Below are 20953 nucleotides of genomic sequence, written 5' to 3' on the forward strand. Positions count from 1 at the left end.
TTTTCATCCCACAAATCAAAGACATGCAGGCCAGGTTACTGGCTACTCTTAGTATAATTGCCCAAAGGTGTGAGCGTGCGTACATTTATGTTTGGCCAAATATGTTGTACCTAGAAACCTGTCTCACACGATGTTATGTGGGATACACTGCCCACCATGACTCTGCACAGGTTAAACTTGTACAGATGATGGAGGGATGGGTGGGGGACTAAATTAAACCAAAGTCTTAATGAACCAAAAACAAATCTGCCGAACAATCATCAGTTTTTTTTTTAGAGTCAATCAATAAATCAAGTGTGCTTTATAACTGTGAGAAGAAAATCACTTGAAAATCGCTAAAGTGCCCATCTACCTTTGGTGCCGTTGTGGGTGGGCTCTGTGAGCAGACGCTCGCTGTGATTGGAGCGCTTGAATCGCCGCTGGATGCGCCCACGTAATCGGACGTTGTCCTCGCTCTCAGAGGAAGGAATGGAGAGACTGCGCTCCTCCTCCATGGAGAGGTCCGAGTCTGAGTCAGAATCTTCACCTGGAAGAAGAAGGAGAGAGAGGAAAAGATAGAAAGGAGCCAGAGAAGAAACAAGTGGAGGGAAGGAGAAAAAGAATTAAGGGTTGTTATTCATCATTGTGATGTGAGCTTAATGTTTAATGAAATTTATATGGAGAGTGAAAACAAAAGAAATATAGAAAAAAGGGGTGATTAAATGGCGAATGTGTCACTACTGCTGGAAGAGTGTGCATTTATGTCTGTGGTTGTGTTTGAGTATTCACCTCCGTCTCTGTGGAACATGGCTACATCCAGGTCTGTTGCTCCAGTGTGGACGATGTTTTGTTCCAGAGTCTGACGAGCCAAAAGATTTTCTCTACCAGGCAAAAAGGAGAGAAGTGAGGACACACACACAGAGTATACTGTATAAGCAGTCATACAGGCTGATACAGATTAAACACACACACACACACACACAAATACACTAACAGTCACTCTCAGAGTACATTAGTGTTACTCCACATACACTACAGTACATCGTTCCATCCCATCTTCTTCATCTTTACCCCACTGACCCACAAAAAGCGTGACAGGGTTTTTGTTAGGGAGGAAATTTTCTTCATGAAGCAACTTTATCCCAAATCAGAATCACCGAGAATCAACCTGACAATTTCATTTTCTACATTGTTGATATGCCAACAGTCATGGTGTGGACGTATTTCCGTCCAAATTCATTTCTAGCTTGTTGGTAAAAGTTGAACTGTGTGTATGTGTCCACATTATGTGTGTTTGTGTCTGGGTAAACTTTTTCATATTTATATACCTGGCAGAGCTGACGGAGGAGATGGTGGAGGTTCCCAGAGTGATTCGGTGCAGCCCGCTCTGCTCCAACAGAGATGCGTTGTGATAGGGGTTCTGAGCCTGAACACACACACACACACGAAACAAACAAGGTTAAAAGAAAGACATCAACCATTACCGTATGTAGTACAAAACATAGCCGTTTATCTTCTTCGAAATCTGTGAGGACCTCTTACTTGCAGAGGTGTTTTTGTGTAAGAAAAAATTTGATCACCAAAAAAACAAACATTTCCTCCCTCATGATGCATTTTGAACATGGGAAAAAGTGCATTGCATTGAATCGTCTCTACTTACAGCACATACCGCACTGTATCAAGAGTCAAAATTCCACCCTCATTATAGGCTACCTTGTGCTCCTCTAGTTCCATGATTCATCTTAAGGACTTCTTTCTGACACTGAGGTTTTCTATCCATATTATAAGAAAAAGAGTACTTAATATAATAGGTGGTTAAAATTTAAGAACCATTCTCAAGACTTTTTTTCAGAATTCAAAAACAACCCTGGTAATATTTTACTACAGCTTCACGAGAGTCTTGGGAGTGATTATAGTTATTGAGTGCTGACCGGAACATATAAAAATGAAAAGGAGGCAAAGCTAGTGGAGCAGAAGCTAGCCTGGAAATGGGGCACAATTTCTGCTTTCTATACTGCATTAGGTCACTGTAGTTATAAAATAATATATTACACAGTATGAGTCAGATAGGCGAAAGTATGTTAATAGGTGCTCATTTGTGTCTAATAGTAGTTTTGGAAAGCTAGTCATTTTGCCCCAGATGACTCAGTAAAGGATAAGAAGAGCTTCAGAGGTAATGGGGTTAAAAGGGTGGAATGAACTACGTACTGTATTAACTAACATGCCTTTTGACACACATACACGCACGCACGCACACACACACACACACACACACACACACACACACACACACACACACACACACACACACACACACACACATACACATTCACATACACAGTGTGCTGAGCTATGACCTAAAACACACACAAGTTATTAGAGTGAAGAAAAGATGTGAAGACAGGCATGCATATACACGCACGCACACACACACACAAAAAATAGGCACTGAACAGTGCTTTTATTGAAGTGGGTTAAAGAGCAGGCAGGGCTCCACTGGTCAGTATATATTGTTTTATCTGGGTCAGCGACAAACCCTGGAGGTAGGAGAGAGGAAAGGGAGGACAAAAAAGATGGATGGATGGATGGATAGAGTGAAGGGGGAATGGAGGGCAGAGGGGCTTTTGTGTTGGTCTAGTAATGGACACAGTGATAGTACATCTATAAAATATAACACTGTAGACACTGTAGAAGACATAGTAAACAGCTTTGGAAAAATGCAGCAAGACAATTTTCAGCCCCTAATAATGGTCTTAGATTCAACCTGCAAAATTGTTAGTGTGCAATAATGTCATAAAAGAATTTGTTCCCAAATCAACATGTCATGTACATGATTAAAAAATGAATGTAGATGATTGCATAGTAATGTCAGTTCAAACCAAGATACCAGACGACATTAAAACTTTTAGGTTCTGCAGAGACGAGCTGCAGCAGTACGAATACCCAATCGGAGGCTGTACGTGCGTATAACTCACAGTGTTCTGTGGTGGTCTTGGTGGGTCTTCTCCAGGGCTCTTCTTACCCAAACAGGCTACGCTCCAGGCCTCCTTGACCTCGGAGTTGAACACAGTGAAGGCCAGCATCACCGACAGTCCCTGGGTAAGAGATACAGATACAAGTCTTTTCCTTTGGACACAAACTAGATTCTTTTTATTTGAGCAATAAAAAAATAACTATTATTTGGCCAGTATTTTGTAAGAAAAACATTATTATTAACTCTGTTAACTGGATGGAAATTGAATGAGTGCTAGAGTAAACCAACATTTATTTGTGTAAACATACACTTTTGTTCACACACACATTCACACCTGCACTAGACAGAGGACGTTGAATATGTAGTAGAAAGCCAGGATGCTGTTGTTCACAGCCATCAGACCACATAGCCAAGTGGAAGTGGCCACCAGCAACAGCAAGAAGGCATTGCGAACAGTAGCACTAGAGAGAGAAACACAGAGGTCAGTGGGGGAGAAGGTTAGACCAGAGAAGTACACTAATAAAATACTGTAGGCTTACATAACATAATGGAAACATCTGCAGTTTTTTGGACAGACAACATCCCCGTGTTACATCTTGACACGTACAACTTGGATGTACAGGATAATGTTTGCCCAACAATATATAACATTAATTGCCATGCCGGCTAGCTCTTGAATGTAGTGAATGTAACATTTGGAAACAAATTAACTTACGTACCTTATACCACTATATACGTTTACTTCTGATATCACAACAATATGGTCATTATACATTTATGTAAACCATCAGATAAATACTGAGGCGGAGATGTGGGAGCCAGACACCACATAGATAAGTGATTTCCTTGTGTCATTTATGCTCTTAAGCTTTGATCAATAACAAGGCCTGACATGATCATTGTCTATCAAATCAGCATTGAGTAAATGAGACAGCTAGAGATTTATACGTTGTTTTATAGCCTTATTGAAATTGTTAGTAGTTACATACAAATGCATGTTGTATGTTTACATTTTTTTTTTCATGCTTCAACTGGGAAAACTTCTTTGAAGACAGAATTCTGGTGTCTTAAATCACTAGACCATCTTTATACAGTAACTCTGAAGCTTTAAATAAAGCTAAACTTCATTTCTACTTGAACATGAGAAGTGCAATAATATAAGATTGGGGTTACCATGATGAAAAATAGCCAACAAAGTAGCCTTTTGAACATGAGAAGTCATTTTACAATGGTGGTTGGGTACTTACATGACAGGGAGCTTCTTGGTCTCCTTTTGAGAGGGATTGCAGGACATCTTGGCTACAATCATGAAAATGCCTCCATTCATCTGGATAGGGGGAAATCAAAACAAAACATAAGGCAACATTTTGTAATGCATTTCAGCTAACCCAATAATGCCCTTAGTAACATCAGGGATGAGGATAAACAAATAAAACAAAACCAATCTGGATAAAATTGTCATCTACGAGGTAAAAAAAGGTTAATGTGTTAAAGACAAAGCCACTTAAGTCTATGAACTGCTCTGTTTTGGTTCCTTTACTTAACCCTTGTGTCCTCTTCCCGTCAACCATGAAAAACAGTTTCTGACATTTTTGTCAATTTTTCAATGTTGTGGTTGCTTTAAAAAAAATATTTTTCCAAAGTTATTTGATATTCCTAATGTTGACATTTTCACTTATAAAACTTTTAAAAAACAAAAATGGTGTCAAATTTGACCCAATGACAACATTAGGGTTAAACAGCATAAGAAAATAGACAAATCAGTGATTGAAAGAAAAGTAACCGCTGAATAAATTAATTGGTACAAAAGAAGCAAAGGCACAACAGAAAGACGGAAAGAATAAAGGTAATGACTACGGGTCTGAATAAAGTGAATAAAAGTGTATGATGAATAACATTATACAATAACATGATTACTAACTAAACTGCATTGACTTATTCATAAGCATGGTAAAACCCTGGCACAGCGTCCTGTCTAACATGTTGCAGTGAAGTTGTAAAGTGTTGGCTTTATGTAAGTTGTAAATAAAGTTTTGGTGTACCAGAGTTCAAGCGGGTTGTCTTTGTAAAATTCCACCTATGACTGATGATATAATTTGACTATTTTGGGGAAGGTAACCCGCCAACAATTTAAGGCAGGGAAGAAGGAGCAAACAAAGTTTATGCGCATTTTCATTTCAAGTTAAGTTAAGTTTGAGTGCATACATTGGCATTAACATTAACTACAGTATATCAGGCAGACAGAGAGACAGTTACCAGTATGACGATGGCTATAGGACCGGCAAAGCTCCAGATGAGTTTGTCATAGATGGAGATCCAACAAAAGTCTGGGTTCCCATAACCCTCTGGGTCCAAGCCCACTGCAAGGCCTGCAGTGCAGAGACATACAGTCAGACGACACAGGAAAAGAGAAGCAGTACAGGATGTGATAGCATGTAATTATCTAAATTACAGTCACCGGAAATGTCAAAGACATAGCAGAACACATCCCAATTAATGCTAGGTTTTCATCTTTTTAATTATTAGTTCTTTTTAAAATAATTATTTCAGATGACAACACATCATGTTGAAGGTTTTCAGCTCTTTGGAAACAGTGGCTGTAAATGTATGATTACATTGGTGTGCCTTCAGATGTGTCTATATAGGTTTTCAGTTTATTTATCAATTCCCAGTGCTGATTCGTATCACTGATGCTTCGGATATATAACTATCTAACATTATATTGGTCAATGTTATTTGACAATTTTGTATTTATTCTGCATTGATATCCACCTGATTCTCTCAGGTTAAAATTAATCTATCTTAATAAAAATATTCTTTTAAATGATCCTGCTGTTTTCAAGTATCAGTTTGATCAAGATATCTTTTATTTATCCACACAACCAGACAACATCTCTATGATTGTGCCAGAAGATCCTGTTAAGGTTCTGACAGTTGTGGGTATAAAGATTTTTTAAAATTGGATATCAAAAGTAAGAGAGACAGGAAGAGCCTAAATAAAGACGGAAACACCTCTGAGGAAAAAGACATGCAGCCTATGTGTGTTTGTGTGTGTGTGTTTGTAGAAAAATGCAGACAGATAGAAAAAAGCAGACAGATATTACTTACCGTATGTGTCAAGAAAGAAACTACTTGCATCTGTGTGTGTGTGTGTGTGTGTGTGTGTGTGTGTGTGTATGTGTGCTTTACTATCTCTGTATTAAAATGTCACAGAAACCTGTTTAATACAAGTGTCAATAGGATACCTTATCTACACAGCCAGACTTTTTTTTCGCTAATGTGTGTGTGATGTGTGTGTCTGCGCACATACATGATCTGTGTGATGTCATGAATGTATACATGTGGCAAGGACATGTTTGACTGTCTGTGTGTACATGGATGCATTGACATGTTTCTGACAAATATCAAAGAGACCTTATGTGTCTTTGTGCTTATGTGTGTGTCACCTGTGATAATGGCGGGCACGCCCCAGCCGATGGCGTAGTAGAACCTCATGGCACCATAGTTAATGTTGCGTTGCTCAGTTTGCATACGGTAGATATGAAGGCCCTCCACGAACATCCACGCAAACGTGGACATGAAGAAATAATGCAGGAGAATGGCGACAACTGTGCAAAGGAACTGAAGGGGGAGAGAAAGAGAATAATTAAAGGAAGAAAGGAGAAAGAAGGCAGGGAAAGATTGCAGAAAGAATAGAAAGGAATGAGAAGACAGGCAGTTAGGAAGCAAGGAAAGGAGAGATAAGGAAAAGAAATGTGAAGAAACCTCTCAAAATTACAAGAGAACAGGTGTTAGCGACGAAGAAACAAGCATTTGTGATTTAATTACCAAGGTGACTAATGAACAGAGATTATGGCAGCGTGTTAAAGTATGTGTCCAGCAAAAAAACGATATGAATGTAAATTAATGTTGTTAATGTGCTGAATTATAGTAATAACACCCAAGAGTGCATTCTTTCCTACGATTATGAGTACACATAGTATAGAACACCCTCACAAGTAATGTGATTGTCTTAGCAGTTATGTGTTTAAAAGCCTGAAAGTGTTTATGTAACAATATATTTAAAATATTGTAATCTTTGTATATAAGGTGTTTCCTGGTTTTAAGAGGAATTATCCGCTCAGTTGAAATGCTAGCTTGGTCCTTGGTTGATTTATTTGTATTTAGAAAAATTCATTAAACAGTATTGATGGAAATGGAAAATTGTCTTTATTGCCATAGATGATGCTCTAAGAATGCTGAGAGGATGACAAATCAGTGCTAAAAGGTGGTGTAATTTGCTAAAAAATAAATATCTGATCTCCATTCAATATCATGGTTTAGATAGATGGTTTCAGTATATTATCAGGAATAAATCCCAGTACGTTCTGCCAGGGCAGATAATTCCAAATCACTTGTCAGTTAAGTGATAGTGTTTGGTTTGGCAGTAATGCTCATTTTCTCCATGAATAATGCAGAATATTAGCATTTTAAGCCTTCTGAGAAATTACCCTCAGGCTGCATTCAAGCATATCTGAAGTGGTTTATTTGAACTCTGGGGCCTTCAGTCTGTCTTGTTTAACCAGATGAGAAAGATGCCATTCAAACTCAAGTGCCTCTGAAATACAGCATGTATACATCTGAAAGTGCAAGTCACTATCTTCTAATAGAACTGTTAGGCTGTTTTTCATATGTAAAAATCAAATCTAAACCAACAATTTCAAAAAGCACGGTTTATGAGTTAAATACAAATACTCTGTCTGATGAACAAGCTTCTTGTGAGTCCATGCAAGTTTGTATCAACTTTGGCGCAGTTCGATTTGTGACAGCAGCCTGCCAACAGGACAGACACCTTAACATTCATAACGGTCACCAAAAGGTTTGGTGTTTCTTCATGTTGTAACTGAACATTAATCATACAAGTGAAATGATTTCATAAACACTAGTAAAAAATTATACTCTCACATACTATACTGAAACCTCATGCACACACAACAAAAATACTCATAAACACTACTGAAAACTCTCATAAACTCTAGTGAAACGCTCTCACACGCAAGACTGAAACATTCTCTTAAACACTACTGGAACCCTCTCATGCGCAATGATGAATTGCACATACACAACTCAAACAGAAATTCTGAATAATGAGTCATTGGCATATTAGTTCCAAAAATAGGGAGCTCTGTTTTTCTGAATTAAGGATGAATTCAACCAAGCAAAACAGTTTCTTAAGTGGCTGCATTACCTCAAAAACTTGAAACCGTTAGAAAGTTTTGTGGAATACTTGGTTGCACTTTTGCAGTTGTCCCAGATTTTATGGTTAAAAAAGAATCTCAGTACAAATACCTAACAACACAGCCAGAGACGAAACAGAAATAAAAGCAGCCATGGCAAGAATACAGACAGATAATGAATATCACAAACATACACACACGGAATCAAAACACTGCAAGTTACACACTAAAAGACAAAGACTAAAATTTGTGTGCCAACAAACACACAGGACCGCTGCAAGCACTAACATGCTCTTCCAAGCATGATGTACGTAAATTAGAGAACATATTGTTCAGCTAGAAGTAACCAGTCCCACTGTAAGAGCCGTACAGTTGACAGTGTGGCTGATACAGCTTAATTAATTGAATTTTACGCTGAGTGAGCACATATTTGCAGTGCCCTCTCTACAAGACTTGCTGCTCTTTAAACACACACATACACATTTGTGATGTAACAAAAGAAAAAGAGAAAGTTTTCAGGAGAGAGGAAGGAAACATAACAACAAGGGAAGATGAAAAATGTAGGAAGTATTTAGCATAATAGGAAGAGGACTTACATTAAAAAAGCAACAAAAAACACAAGTGATGTACAGGGGCACAAAGTGACCAGGAAGGAGTGATACAGAGGGTAAATAGTAGAAGTAAGGGAAAAAGAAAGAGATGTCTTGATATTTCCTTCCGAGCTGCATCAGTGAAGGAAAACATAGGCCGTTTCCTACTACTAGCTACACTTTGGAGGTGAGTACACCTTCAAATCCGCAAACTGTGTCTAGAAATTACACAATTATGAGGTAAAGCCGATGCTTGCTCATTCCCAAAGCTGCAAGTTGGGAACTGGAGGAATGGCAAAGAAGCTAAAGACATTACAGAACTAACAGGGCTAAGGAAACACAAGCCCACAATCCCCCACCAGTGATTACCTGTTGTTCAGTGTGATTGACCCCGAGCAGAAACACCAGCTCCGACAAAAACATGGCCGCTGCTGTGTTTGAATGTATGCTTCTGGTGTTGGACTTGAGACCTCGGAGGCATGAGAGCACCAGGACAGTAAGGACGAGGGCCAGCATGGAGACGCACAGAGAAGAGTATGTGACCAGAGCCAGCGTGTCCAGATCCCCCTCCAACTGCTGCTCAAAGAGAGATGCGGGAAGGAAGAGAGGGTATTATTGAAGGTATATCATTTTGGAGAGTAGATGAAAATACTTTTTTTTTTCAAACATCCCATATCCCAAAAATTTATGAAAAGTAACAATGTCCAACTGCAATTAATTCAACGTAAACTATCCATATTTGGAGAACTTGAACTTGACTGTAAGCAATGAGGTTTCTGATGCCACAAGTTTCCCACCTCAAACATTTAATCACTTAGTATGCAGGGGTGCAATGGGCAGGGGGTTTGCATTAAACCATGAAAACCTTCTAGAGCTGTAACAAGGCGTCCTTTAGCTTTCAGAATGTCAGGATTTAATTCTGTGGGATTTCAAACTTTTACACTGACTAAATCCAGCAATTACCAGCTGAAATGTTCAAATGGAAAAAGCAGTAAAACCGACACAGCACGATCACTGATAGGAGACGTACAATTAATCCACTACATGCCTCATTATGTTAGAGAGGCATATTAATTAAATGACTATGAATATGTGGATTACATATACAGTATGTGGGTATTTTTCACTGACAGATCACTAACCTCTCTGTGTGAACTGTCCATCAACACGCCGAAGGTGCCCAGTCTCTGGCATTGACAGCGGACATGTGAGGTATTCCTGTACACCACCATACAGTCCCTGACTGTCCAACAACCTCCTATCTCATACCTGCAGAGAGAGAGAGAGAGAGAGAGAGAGAGAGAGAGAGAGAGAGAGAGAAAGAGAGAGAGAGAGAGAGAGAGAGAGAAAGAGAGAGAGAGAGAGAGAGAAAGAGAGAGAGGAATAAAATGTGTGCATATGCAAAGACATGAAAAGACTAATTGTATCCTATGTGCAAAAATATGTTTGTGTTATGTGTGTTTATGACCCATGAACCTTAGCATGACTAGTAAAGTAAACAACGTTTACCGTTGCAGCTTGCATGTCATGAAGTTCTGAGTAAAACATAAACACACTAACACACTGCAATTTAATATTGGCAGTTCCAAGGATCTGCTATTGGGCATGCTGGCTCACTGGCATGGCTTACTTGGACACTTCATGGAACTGAACCATCATTATTTTTATTGGTTGTAACAAGGGTGGTCATAAATCCAGTGCCAGAAAGTCAGATATTGAATATATTCTATATTTAAAAGCAAAAAAGACAAAAACCTCATCAAATTAACATATGTTATGACACATGACACATTTTTTAATCGCAAAAAGGCATTCAGGTGTTTTCCTGTGCTCCCCGGGAATGTGTTTCAAAACGGTACAATACAGATATGTAGATTCATTACACAGAACTACAATAATCAGAGGACTTACATTCAAAATATCATCATAAAAGTTAATTTCATTTGTTTAAACAGTATTAATACAGTGTGAGTATCAATACAGAGTACTAAGCAAACAAAAGTGGCATAGCACTCAATACTAAGAGAGGAGAGAGATCACTCAATAATTACGTTTAACAGTTTTGTTGTCATTACTTAGATTTCCTCTTGGGGAAGATAGAAACTATGCATTAAAAGCTGGTTTCAAATCTCTAAGTTTTTTTATAAAGAGTTACGCTGAACTTAGAATTCACTTCATCAGGACTGTTTGGGTTTTGTCTCTCACACACACACACACACACACACACACACACACACACACACACACACACACACACTATTGACTCAACATTTGAACTCCAGTTTACCTGTGAAATGCCAACACAGTCTAAAATTCTTTAATGCGTTCTGTCTGTAGCCCAGCTAGTGTGTCTGTGTGTAGGAATATATAGACAAGTGTAATCTGTACTCACGGACTGCTGTGGTTCCATTGCACACACAGTGGCTTGCTGCGATTGGCCGTCTCCAGCAGCTTGAACTCAAGCAGGATGGGCTGGTCTAAGTGTCCACCCACAAACGTCTGGTTGTTGTAGACAGAGATACTGACCACTGGGGAGTTCATTACCGGGTGTCTGGGAAGCCTGAGGCAGAGAGAATGCAGAGTTACCGTACATTTACTAGATAAGACAGAAAGCAGAGTTTAATGTCCTGGTCAGGACGGTAAAAAAAAGGCAAAAACAAGGTGAGCAGAGAGTAACAAAACTGGAATACTAGACGTCAACAACCAACTAAAAACTGGACAGTTTGTTACTTTGTAATTAAGCACTGAGGTGAGGTGAGGAAGTGGCCATAGAGGATGGGGGATAGAGAAAAAGAGGCAAAGAAACCATGATAGAAAGAGAGAGAGAAAACGGATGACAAGGATGTGATATTGGAAATAGCACCGAAGCATTATTAACATTTTCATTTTCCCTTTTTTTCACATTTTATAGACAAAGTGATTAATGGTAATTCTTGCAATTTTTGTATTTCTTCTTTAATTCTGTAAAGTTATTGTTTATGATTAAAGATAATGATATTCTGAGAAGAATGTGTTTCTAATGATTTGATGCTCCTGTGAAATAAAAGCAGTTTTGGTTTACTCTTGCTAAAGATACATGGGTAATCAAGATATCCATATCCTGTTGCTTCCTTCCTTAAAGTGTTCAGACAGCTGCCGTAATCTGATTGTTATTGTTCTGAGTGCGATTGATTCCCACCTTACTCCTCGTCGGTCTGTGTGGTACTTGGGTGGGAGAGCGCTGCCCAGACTGCGATATATCAGCATGATGACGATGGTAATGGGAGGCTCTGGCATTGAAACAGTGCGTCTGGCTGCAGTGTATTCTCCTGTCTGATTGGCTGAGATACTGACAGCGGCAGGAGCAGCATTCTGAGGAGCCAAGGCTGAAATGGAGAACTGTGTGTGAGTATATTTTCAGCCACTTACAAACTCAAGACATTAATTCTATATGTATGTGCCTGTTCTTACGCTCTCTCTCTGTCCGCTCCTTCTCCTTCCAGTTGTGTTGTTGTTGCTGTCGTTGTGGCACCAGGGCAGCAGGGGGCAATAACACATAGGTGTTGGGATCCCACAATGTCTGACCGCGAAACAGGGTGGTGTGGTAACGTGGGAAACGTCGCCGCACATGGGTCTGGTTCTCCACGCGGTCCAGGTTCATGACTGTCAAAAAAACATGCAGCAATAAACACACATGAACACAAAACTTTGGAAACAACATAAGTGGCAGGTGTTGGGGAATTTGCAGAAAACATTAACAGGAAAATGTTATTGACCAATTAATTATGAGACCTTGTTATACTATCATATAAAAGATTTATGTTACAGGTCCATGCTGTAAGATAAATTATTATCTATTACTGTACTGGATAGTGCAGTTGAGCACACTATAATTAAAAAAATGATAAAGCAAATATTATCTTGGTAGCATTTAACAACATACTGTACTGTATACCAAACACACAACGCATCATGGGATTTGTAGTTGTTAAAGGCTAACTTGTCTTTTATCTTTGTTAAAATGATAGCGTTCTTCATTTTTGCCAGTTCAGTAGTAACTACCTTTTTTTTATATGTAATTAATAAGATCGGCAGCAAACCTTAATAATGTGTAATGTTCCCGGTACACACATTTTGGCACTTATTTTTAATTGGGTAAGTTAAGTTACACCCTGATGAACATGATTTTATTTACTTAAAACACTGATTTACCTAAATGCCCTCTGAAGATGCTTAAACATTTATTGAAAAAAGTGCAGACTTTTACAGTAAACCAAAGCTTGACAAGCTAAGAAGTGGTCTTTCAGCTTTATAACAGCTGAAAATCGTGTTGGACAATTTTAATTAAGTTTGGTAGTAAAACTAAAAAATACATCTAGTTTCCTTTTTTATACACAATTTAAGGGGTAACCTAAACTGTTTGTGTCAATTAACCCATTTAATCTCTTTGCATTTGAGAGTGTGAAGAGCCAATACCAAATACACACGCACACATACACACACACACACACACACACACACACACACACACAAACACACACAGGACCAGTCGTATTATAGGAAATGAGGTGGCAAACACACATACGTATATAGTCAATGTGGAGTGTCCAATAATGAGTGAGCACTTGACCAAGCAAATAGAAGTGGAATAGCACTCAACTCTAAGAGAGGAGAGAGATCACTCAATAATTCTGTGTGTGTGTTTGTGTGTGTGAGTGAGACCGGTTGATGTGTGGACAAAGTCTATTTTCTGATTTTAAAAGTACTTAATACATTTTTTGATGGAGAAACAAATGGTTTATCGGTCAAATAAAATTGAAGAATTGGCTTTTTGATGACCAAAAACAAGAACAACGAATGATATAAAGAAATGATATTGCATTTCTGCTTTCACTGCAGCTGCTAATTCTATGTGCTCCGTCTGGGGCTCTGCATCAGGCTGTCAGTTTTAAATTATCGAACAGCAGTTTAGATGTATGCCAAAGAGGAAGAATATACAGTCAAAGAAGAAAGAGATCAGAGTCAAATAGAAAAAAATTAAAGCAGGCAATTCATGTTGGCCAAGACAGATAAGCCTATTTTATATTTTCTTCAGGTCTGGGTTTAACTGTATTACCGAACTACACTGGAAGAAGCTGGTGAGGTAAGAATCACTAGTTGGTAACTTTTATAAGTTTTGGGTGTAGAGGATTTTATAGAAATTCAATCTGTGTGTGTAGCTAAGAGCATTAACTGAGTGTGAAATTCATTGTCTGGCTTCATCCCTGCCAGAGCTGCTGCTGTTGCTATTTCAACACCAGAATCTTGTTGTTGTTGTTGTATGTGGCAAAGATTGTTTAACAGTATCACAAATACTGCTCAAGTGATACAAACACATGGAAAAGAGCAAAATGTACAAGTGAGAGGATACCAGAAACTAAATGATACAGGGCAAATGGCCAAATCTGCAGATGTACGTGTGTGTGCGTGTTTCTGACAGAGTGAACTAACTCACTTTTCATGTACAGCAAAGGCTAAGAAAAAGTATCTATAAACTTTTTCATGAGTTTTATTAGGTCTTCACTAATACTAAACTCCAGACTATCATTGTGTGTGTCTGTGTTTGCTTGAACTGTTACTGTTATGTGTCTGACTGTGTGTTCGGTATCGGTATACCAAAATGATGAATGCTGGCCAGTGCTACAGCACTAGTTGCTGTATGTGTGGGAGTGTGAAATGCATGTGCTGCTGACAGCGCTCTGGCTGTGCCACCATCATTTGCGTTAGTATTGTTTCTCTCCCGCTTTACAATGAGTCGTTCTAGCTGATTTCATAGCAGTGATTTACAGGATTATTAGAAAACCGCTGCAAATTGTATAAAGCTTAAGATTGTTCTACTGTCCTAGTCTCTTTTCATGGGTCTGGTTAGATCTAAGCTATTGTATTAATTCTGCGATCGTGTGTGGTCATTCTGAACTCACCTATGTTTGGAGCAACCAGCGCCACAGGATTGAGGTAGGTAAGCTTCATGTTCTGGGCCAGATTCTGGGCATACTGCTCCAGCAGCTCCGTCAGCTCAGCCGGACCACCACCCGGGATGTGGTTCTGACTCTGAGCGAGAGCCCGCCAAAGTCCAGAGGTACCAGGACCCAACAGCACACTGCAGCCCCGCACAATGTTCTGCAAGCAGCAGAAAGATGAACAATTGGTAAAAGACTAAAGGAAATAAAAAGAAGTAGATAACAAATGTGTCAACATCCTGGATCAGGAAAGGGAAAGAGACTTAGAAGATATAAAGAAAGGGGATCTTTTTTCTGGGCAGACACAAGCTAAAAAGTTCCAATGAAAGTGAAGATGCAGACAGTAAAGCCTTGTAGAGAGAGCAAAAATGAGAAAGACAGAAGTTGAGTTTTACGCATTGTAGTTGAGACAAGAATTCTGAAAAAACCTTATCGCCGAGCCTTTTGTCAGGCTGCTGTGACCGAGAACATGGGGATGATTGTTAACAGAGCTAAAAAAAGTAACATCCAAACAAGTCTTGACCCCAACTATAGTTACGTTTTGCCCTAGTCATTTTGCCATTTATGCACAGCGTCTTCATTTCCATGAAAAGTTTTTGATTCTGGATCCTTGCATAATGTTCTCAACAAAGAGAGATGAAGAGAGAGAGAGAAAGACAGAGAGAGACAGAGAGGGGGGGGGGGAGGAAGAACATAGTGAATTGTAGAGGGGAAATCAGAAACGGATTGTGGATAAGTGAGGGACAAGGAGAGAAAAAAAGAGAATGAGAGAAAGCTATCGGAAGAAGCTCAAGCTTGGTTCAAAGATGCAGGAAACAGAGAGAAAGGTGGAGAAGAAACAAACAAGACAGATGTGATGAAATGGAAAATGATAACAAAAAAAGTGATTGTTGGAAGCAGGAGACAATAATGGAGGAAAACAAGAGACAGATGCCTAGAGCATGGGTCTTCAACAGGGGCTCCGCAACCCCTAGGGGGTCCGCGGAGGTACTGCATGGGGGTCGCGAAAGTTTTGGTTGATTAGACTTTTTTTTATATTCCCCCCCACCCCCCTGCAATTTTTTCCACTTATTGAAATGTCTTTAAATACACATTAACATGAATTCAACACACTGTAGTAAACAGATAAATGGAGGCAGAAGATGTCTTTCAGTCATCAATGCACACATTCAGCGACACACAGGAGCTCTTTCAAGCTGGGCACCGTTTCATTCACAACACCTGTCCCATCAACGAGGAATCACAATCAGAAATACGTTAATAATCCCAGGGCGAAATTACTTTCGTTACATTACTCCATATGTAATAGAGTGTATTAGATATGGAGTAATGTAACGAAAATATTGAATGCACAATAACAATGTACATTTACACATGGCACTATAGGACCAGTTTGATATAACACAATTTTATACAATATATATAATTAGGGGGTCCCCGCTCCATCTCGCCATCAGTTTGGGGGTCCTTGGCCTGGAAAACGTTGAAGACCCCTGGCCTAGAGATTCAAAGTTCTGTATTGATTTGTTACCAAATTAGTAACTTAGAAAGGCCCAAAACACCGCTATTAATTAATACTTGTTTTAAGTAAACATGCAAATATACTTTTTGCTTTCTTAAAAATCACATTAAACCCTAGACTGTATGAAAATGCACAGTCCAGTTTCCATTAATGGCTTCCTCTGAGCATGTGTAAAATCAGGAACTCAAATATATTACTAAGATTTAAAATAAATTAAAATATTTCTTAATGAAAGAAATGTAATGCTGGGTGTGAAGCTCCACACCCAATCAGGCTGTACACTGCAATAGCTCATAAAGCCTGTATTTATCTATTTAAAAGAAAAAGGGTGAAAAACAATGGAGACAAACAAAATGACAGAGAAATGGCAGCAGATGAGAGGATTACTGGCTGAGAACATGGCACACAAAGGCTGACTGAGAGGCAGCATGGACAGGTTGGAACATAATGCTAGCGCGATCACTTTATACGTGCAACATGTCATCCAAATCCTAGTTGGAACTAACTTTTTATTAGATTAATTAGATTTCCAAAATGTTCTATGAAATGAATTCCCTTTCTTTTCTTAACCTTTATTCATGCTGTTGAGATCCTGCTATGAAAACAATTACTGTACATAACCAAACCTTCTGGACCACTGTGCAAGTACACTGGTGTCATAACAAATGCCCAATGCTTACATATTATAGAACATGTAATATCTGTATTTCTCTCCCTTACTTTAAAACCCATCTGGCACATTTTTTTGCTGTGTACCGGATAAGACATTAGCCTGGAGGTGCAGTAGTCTACAGATGGATCTGATCACAGCTTAAACATTCTTCCAATTCTTGTTACATTCTTGATGCAAAAACACTACTTTCCTCCCTGCCTTCCTTTGTTTTTCCTGCAGCCACAGGGCTTTGCTACCACTGATGGGTTACTATAGTAACAGTGTTCTACATTACCTGTTTGTCCAGCCTAATAGCTGCTGTTAAAAGTGAGACTGCAAGTGTTGCCAGATATACAGTATATCATCTTTTTTTATTGGTGAGATAACGATGGGCTGTCTGCAGCTACACATCAGTGATGCCAGGGTAAAGCATAGCTGCTTCATTAACTCTTGTTGATGAGATGTAGCCACTGTCTTAGAGCAAAGAGTTGAGGTTACAAGTGAGGCGAAATCAGGTTATTATTTTCTGGAAACTGCAAAACGACAATATAGCATTGGGGCAACATATAGCTGCTTTCTGTTGCTGTAAACCAGCAAACATAACGTTAAACCCTAATGGCCATATTACACATTTACTGTCAGGTGAGGTGAAACATCAGAGAAATGTCAGGCAGGAAAAGGTTTTCATTTCACTCTATATAGGGTATCATTAAGGCTACTGCTTGGTTGCTATAGCAACTGTCCTTGTTAGCCAAACATAATGTATTGAACTGTGATGCTTTTGAGTGCCCCAATAAAATGTTCTTGTTCATTTAAGATTGGTTATGAACAAATTTAACATTGGTTAATAATTAGATTTTATTTAATTAATGAGCTGTTTGTAAGAAAAGGGATGGCGTCCATTCTCTTTTGTTGAAGAATAAGATTTGTGGTAACCTTATGGTTATAAGATGTGCAATGATAGGGTTCTGGTGCAATGTTTTTACATATATATATATATATATATATATATATATATATATATATATATATATATATATACATATATATATATATATGTGTGTGTGTTAAATTTGATATGGTACTATGCATTTTTGGCATTGTGCAATACAGAAGTTACTGACTACAGCATGAGTTAACAGGAAATGTGCAATCATTATGAAAATGTATTTCTTTTTTCATTTGTTTCTCTCAAATGCCCAAGACAAATTTTTCCTATGGGAGACAATTAAGGCTTATCTTATCTAAAATGCGGGTGCTTGTTATTTAATTGTTCACCTCAGAGGGATAGATACACTCCTCCCTTTTACCCACTGAATTTAAATAGACCTCATGTCATAAACTAGAAGGGGTCCTTCTTCTTATGTAGAACCACAAAAGAAATGGTGGACTTTTTAATGCAGGCATGTTTTAAAAAATTGCCTTTGAATCTGGGAATTTTTTCGTAAAACAAAAAGAATGTTTATGCATGAATAAAATCTATCAAAGCTCAACTCTATTGTCAAATATGTTTCATATAATTACAAATTGACAGAGATGAAATTCTTTGGTTCAAACCAAGGGATGCTCCTGCCACACCCACTCAGTTTCTATAGGAACTCGTTCTTAGCTATTTAACAATGAGAGCATAAATGAGTGTGGCTACTTCAGCTACAGCTGTCATCAGGTGGCTAAGTCCTCCCTGTTATCATTAATTATTAAATGCTTCCCTGGGTCAACTTTAGAATCATATGAGAGAAGAAAACTGCTTTTTAACGGCCCAATATGGCCCCTGTTGAATTTGAATGAATCCTCTCCCGCTCCGCCTCCGGGCTGTATAAACCAGCAGGAACTAACTCATCAGCTAAAGATGAATGAATTCAAATTTCGAGTAGTAAATGACTACCATTCAACATCTTATTTTTAAAAGTAAAATACTACTGTTACTACTACTACTACTAGCTGTGTATTGTAGCAATGTGTAGGGATGTGTGTAGGAATGACCGGGAAGAAAAGTTGTGACTTATTATATTTGACCAAGACTTGATATTAAAATTCTCTTCATTAATGAAGATATATGCACACAATCACCAATGGGTCAATTTCACATCACTGTTTCCATAGTGATTGGCAATTTGTAAATTACTGACACACGAGCCAGTGAATTGAAACAGTAGCTTTAGAGGCAAGATGGCTGTCTTACTTTAGACCTTCAACCACTTACTTGTGATATGTGGACAACTTATTTCTTGACAGCCAAATTTGATGTATAAGCTAAATATGTATATCAAAATTAGATGGAGATCTCTGTTAGCGCCTTTATGTCAAAACACCAACATGCTAAAATGATCCTGTGTCAGCTCCTGCATCCTCAACTCAAGCCGTCTTATCAGATAAAATGAGACTGTCAGTTAATTTGGAGAGATGACATGTTGCAATATTTCATGAGCTACTGTCACTGCATTGCCATAGCAACAATACATCCCATTTCAGAGAAAAGACATCTTATTGTATGATCTCGTCACTGGGTCTGTACCCCGTAAAAGGTACACTATATCAATCAAATCTACGGTTTTAAATAACAGCAGCTATTTAATGTCTTCTGGCAGATTCTGTGCAGATTTGTGGTTGCGGGTAGAAGTAATAGAGCGTGGAAATGTGGTGTATTCCTTAAAATGAGTCAAATAACATACTAACCATAATATCCATTTGTGATGTTAGAATATCAGACCCAAAATCTATGTTTGGAGATTCTCTCAATAAACTAATATTCAAAAATGTTAATCAGCTTGTTGGTTACAGTAGTCTTGGTTAACAATGCTAATTAAGTCTGTTCAAAACATAGCTGTACTATTTTGAACATTATTTTCAATTAACCTCTCTAAATGTGTGCATTTGTAATCATCAAAACATTAATACAACTACAAATTCAAAAATGTCTAACCTCTTTCTCACAAAAAAAGCAACATCCTTGTTAATGGCAAATATTGTATGTCTTTATATGTTCCACTGTATGCCACTGCAAGAAACTCTGAAGGTTTTCGCTGTACACCTGCCCCCCTTCTCACTGCTCTCACCCTTTTTAAGCAGGGTGTTAAGGGTGTTTGGCAAAAACTGAAAAGCAGTGAAAGGAACATTTGAATCATGTGTTGTTGTTTTTTTTAACCTCATTAAAATGTGCGTCCTGAGTAGCGGTGAGTCCAAAGCCGCTCTGTTGGGTCTCAAAGGTCAGGAGGCGGGACAGCAGCCGTTCGGTGATCTGCAAGTCGTTGCCGTAGAGTCGGGCGGTTGCCTCGGTGACGTCACGCAATTGGTGGGCAAGTTTCTTCTCCAGGATTGTGTTCAGTTCAGTCTCATTACGCTCCAGAGAATCAAGCTAAACATACACACAACAACAAAACATGAAAAAGTTAATTTACCTCCTTTTTACACGTATTTAAGAATTGCTGGGATTTAATATGACAATACTAACATGTACAGAGGAACAAATGCATGTCTACAAAGAGGCATGGTATTTTCCCTCTAGTTAATTTAAAGTTGCTTACACATATACAATGTCTGCATTGTATCATGTCTTTCCTAACCTTGTATATTTGTTTAAACAGGACGACTACTACGGTACAAGTCTCCTGGGTCCACAACCTTGTCCCCCCTTTATCCTTCTTTCTGTACAATGCTGCCACAAAATTCAAATACATGTCTTTGTTCTAAAAAAGAAACATCTGGCTGCTGTACTGGGAATTTGGAATTTACAAGTTGAGAAAAAACTACCAACAGAGGGTTTCCAAAACATTTTGGAGCTGGATAAGGTGACAAACTGAAAGCATTTATCAGCAACAGGCAGTATTAACCACATTTTTTATTGACTGGTACATGGAAGATTTGGCCAGGATTCAGCCCTTTTCAAAGGACAGGTTTTGGGGTCCATGAAGACATGTGTTTAATGACATTAGACTACATACAGCGGCATTGAGCTCCACAAATGGAGGTGAAGTGCAGTTATAAAGGTCTGGCTCCAGCCATCCTCTCTCTAAATCACAGTGTCTGATGGCTGCACCTGCAA

General features: G+C 38.6%; 1 protein-coding gene across 3 annotated transcripts in view; it reads right to left on the reverse strand.

Annotated features, from left to right (window-relative positions):
• The window catches only part of celsr3 (cadherin, EGF LAG seven-pass G-type receptor 3), a 91323-nt gene that overhangs the window by 8378 nt on the left and 61992 nt on the right, over positions 1-20953 (reverse strand). For all 3 annotated transcript variants that reach the window (XM_034876914.1, XM_034876916.1, XM_034876913.1), the window contains 16 exons: positions 20853-20947; positions 20057-20266; positions 14699-14897; positions 12210-12401; positions 11938-12124; positions 11152-11319; positions 9902-10028; positions 9129-9335; positions 6400-6574; positions 5210-5322; positions 4201-4280; positions 3288-3414; positions 2955-3074; positions 1308-1405; positions 769-860; positions 353-526 (listed from right to left, as the gene is read on the reverse strand). In XM_034876914.1, coding sequence (XP_034732805.1) covers positions 353-526; positions 769-860; positions 1308-1405; positions 2955-3074; positions 3288-3414; positions 4201-4280; positions 5210-5322; positions 6400-6574; positions 9129-9335; positions 9902-10028; positions 11152-11319; positions 11938-12124; positions 12210-12401; positions 14699-14897; positions 20057-20266; positions 20853-20947 — 2364 coding nt within the window. The remainder of the gene's footprint in view (positions 1-352; positions 527-768; positions 861-1307; positions 1406-2954; positions 3075-3287; positions 3415-4200; positions 4281-5209; positions 5323-6399; positions 6575-9128; positions 9336-9901; positions 10029-11151; positions 11320-11937; positions 12125-12209; positions 12402-14698; positions 14898-20056; positions 20267-20852; positions 20948-20953) is intronic.

The sequence above is a fragment of the Etheostoma cragini genome, chromosome 7 (assembly GCF_013103735.1).
Source record: "Etheostoma cragini isolate CJK2018 chromosome 7, CSU_Ecrag_1.0, whole genome shotgun sequence".
Classification (NCBI taxonomy): Eukaryota; Metazoa; Chordata; class Actinopteri; order Perciformes; family Percidae; genus Etheostoma; species Etheostoma cragini.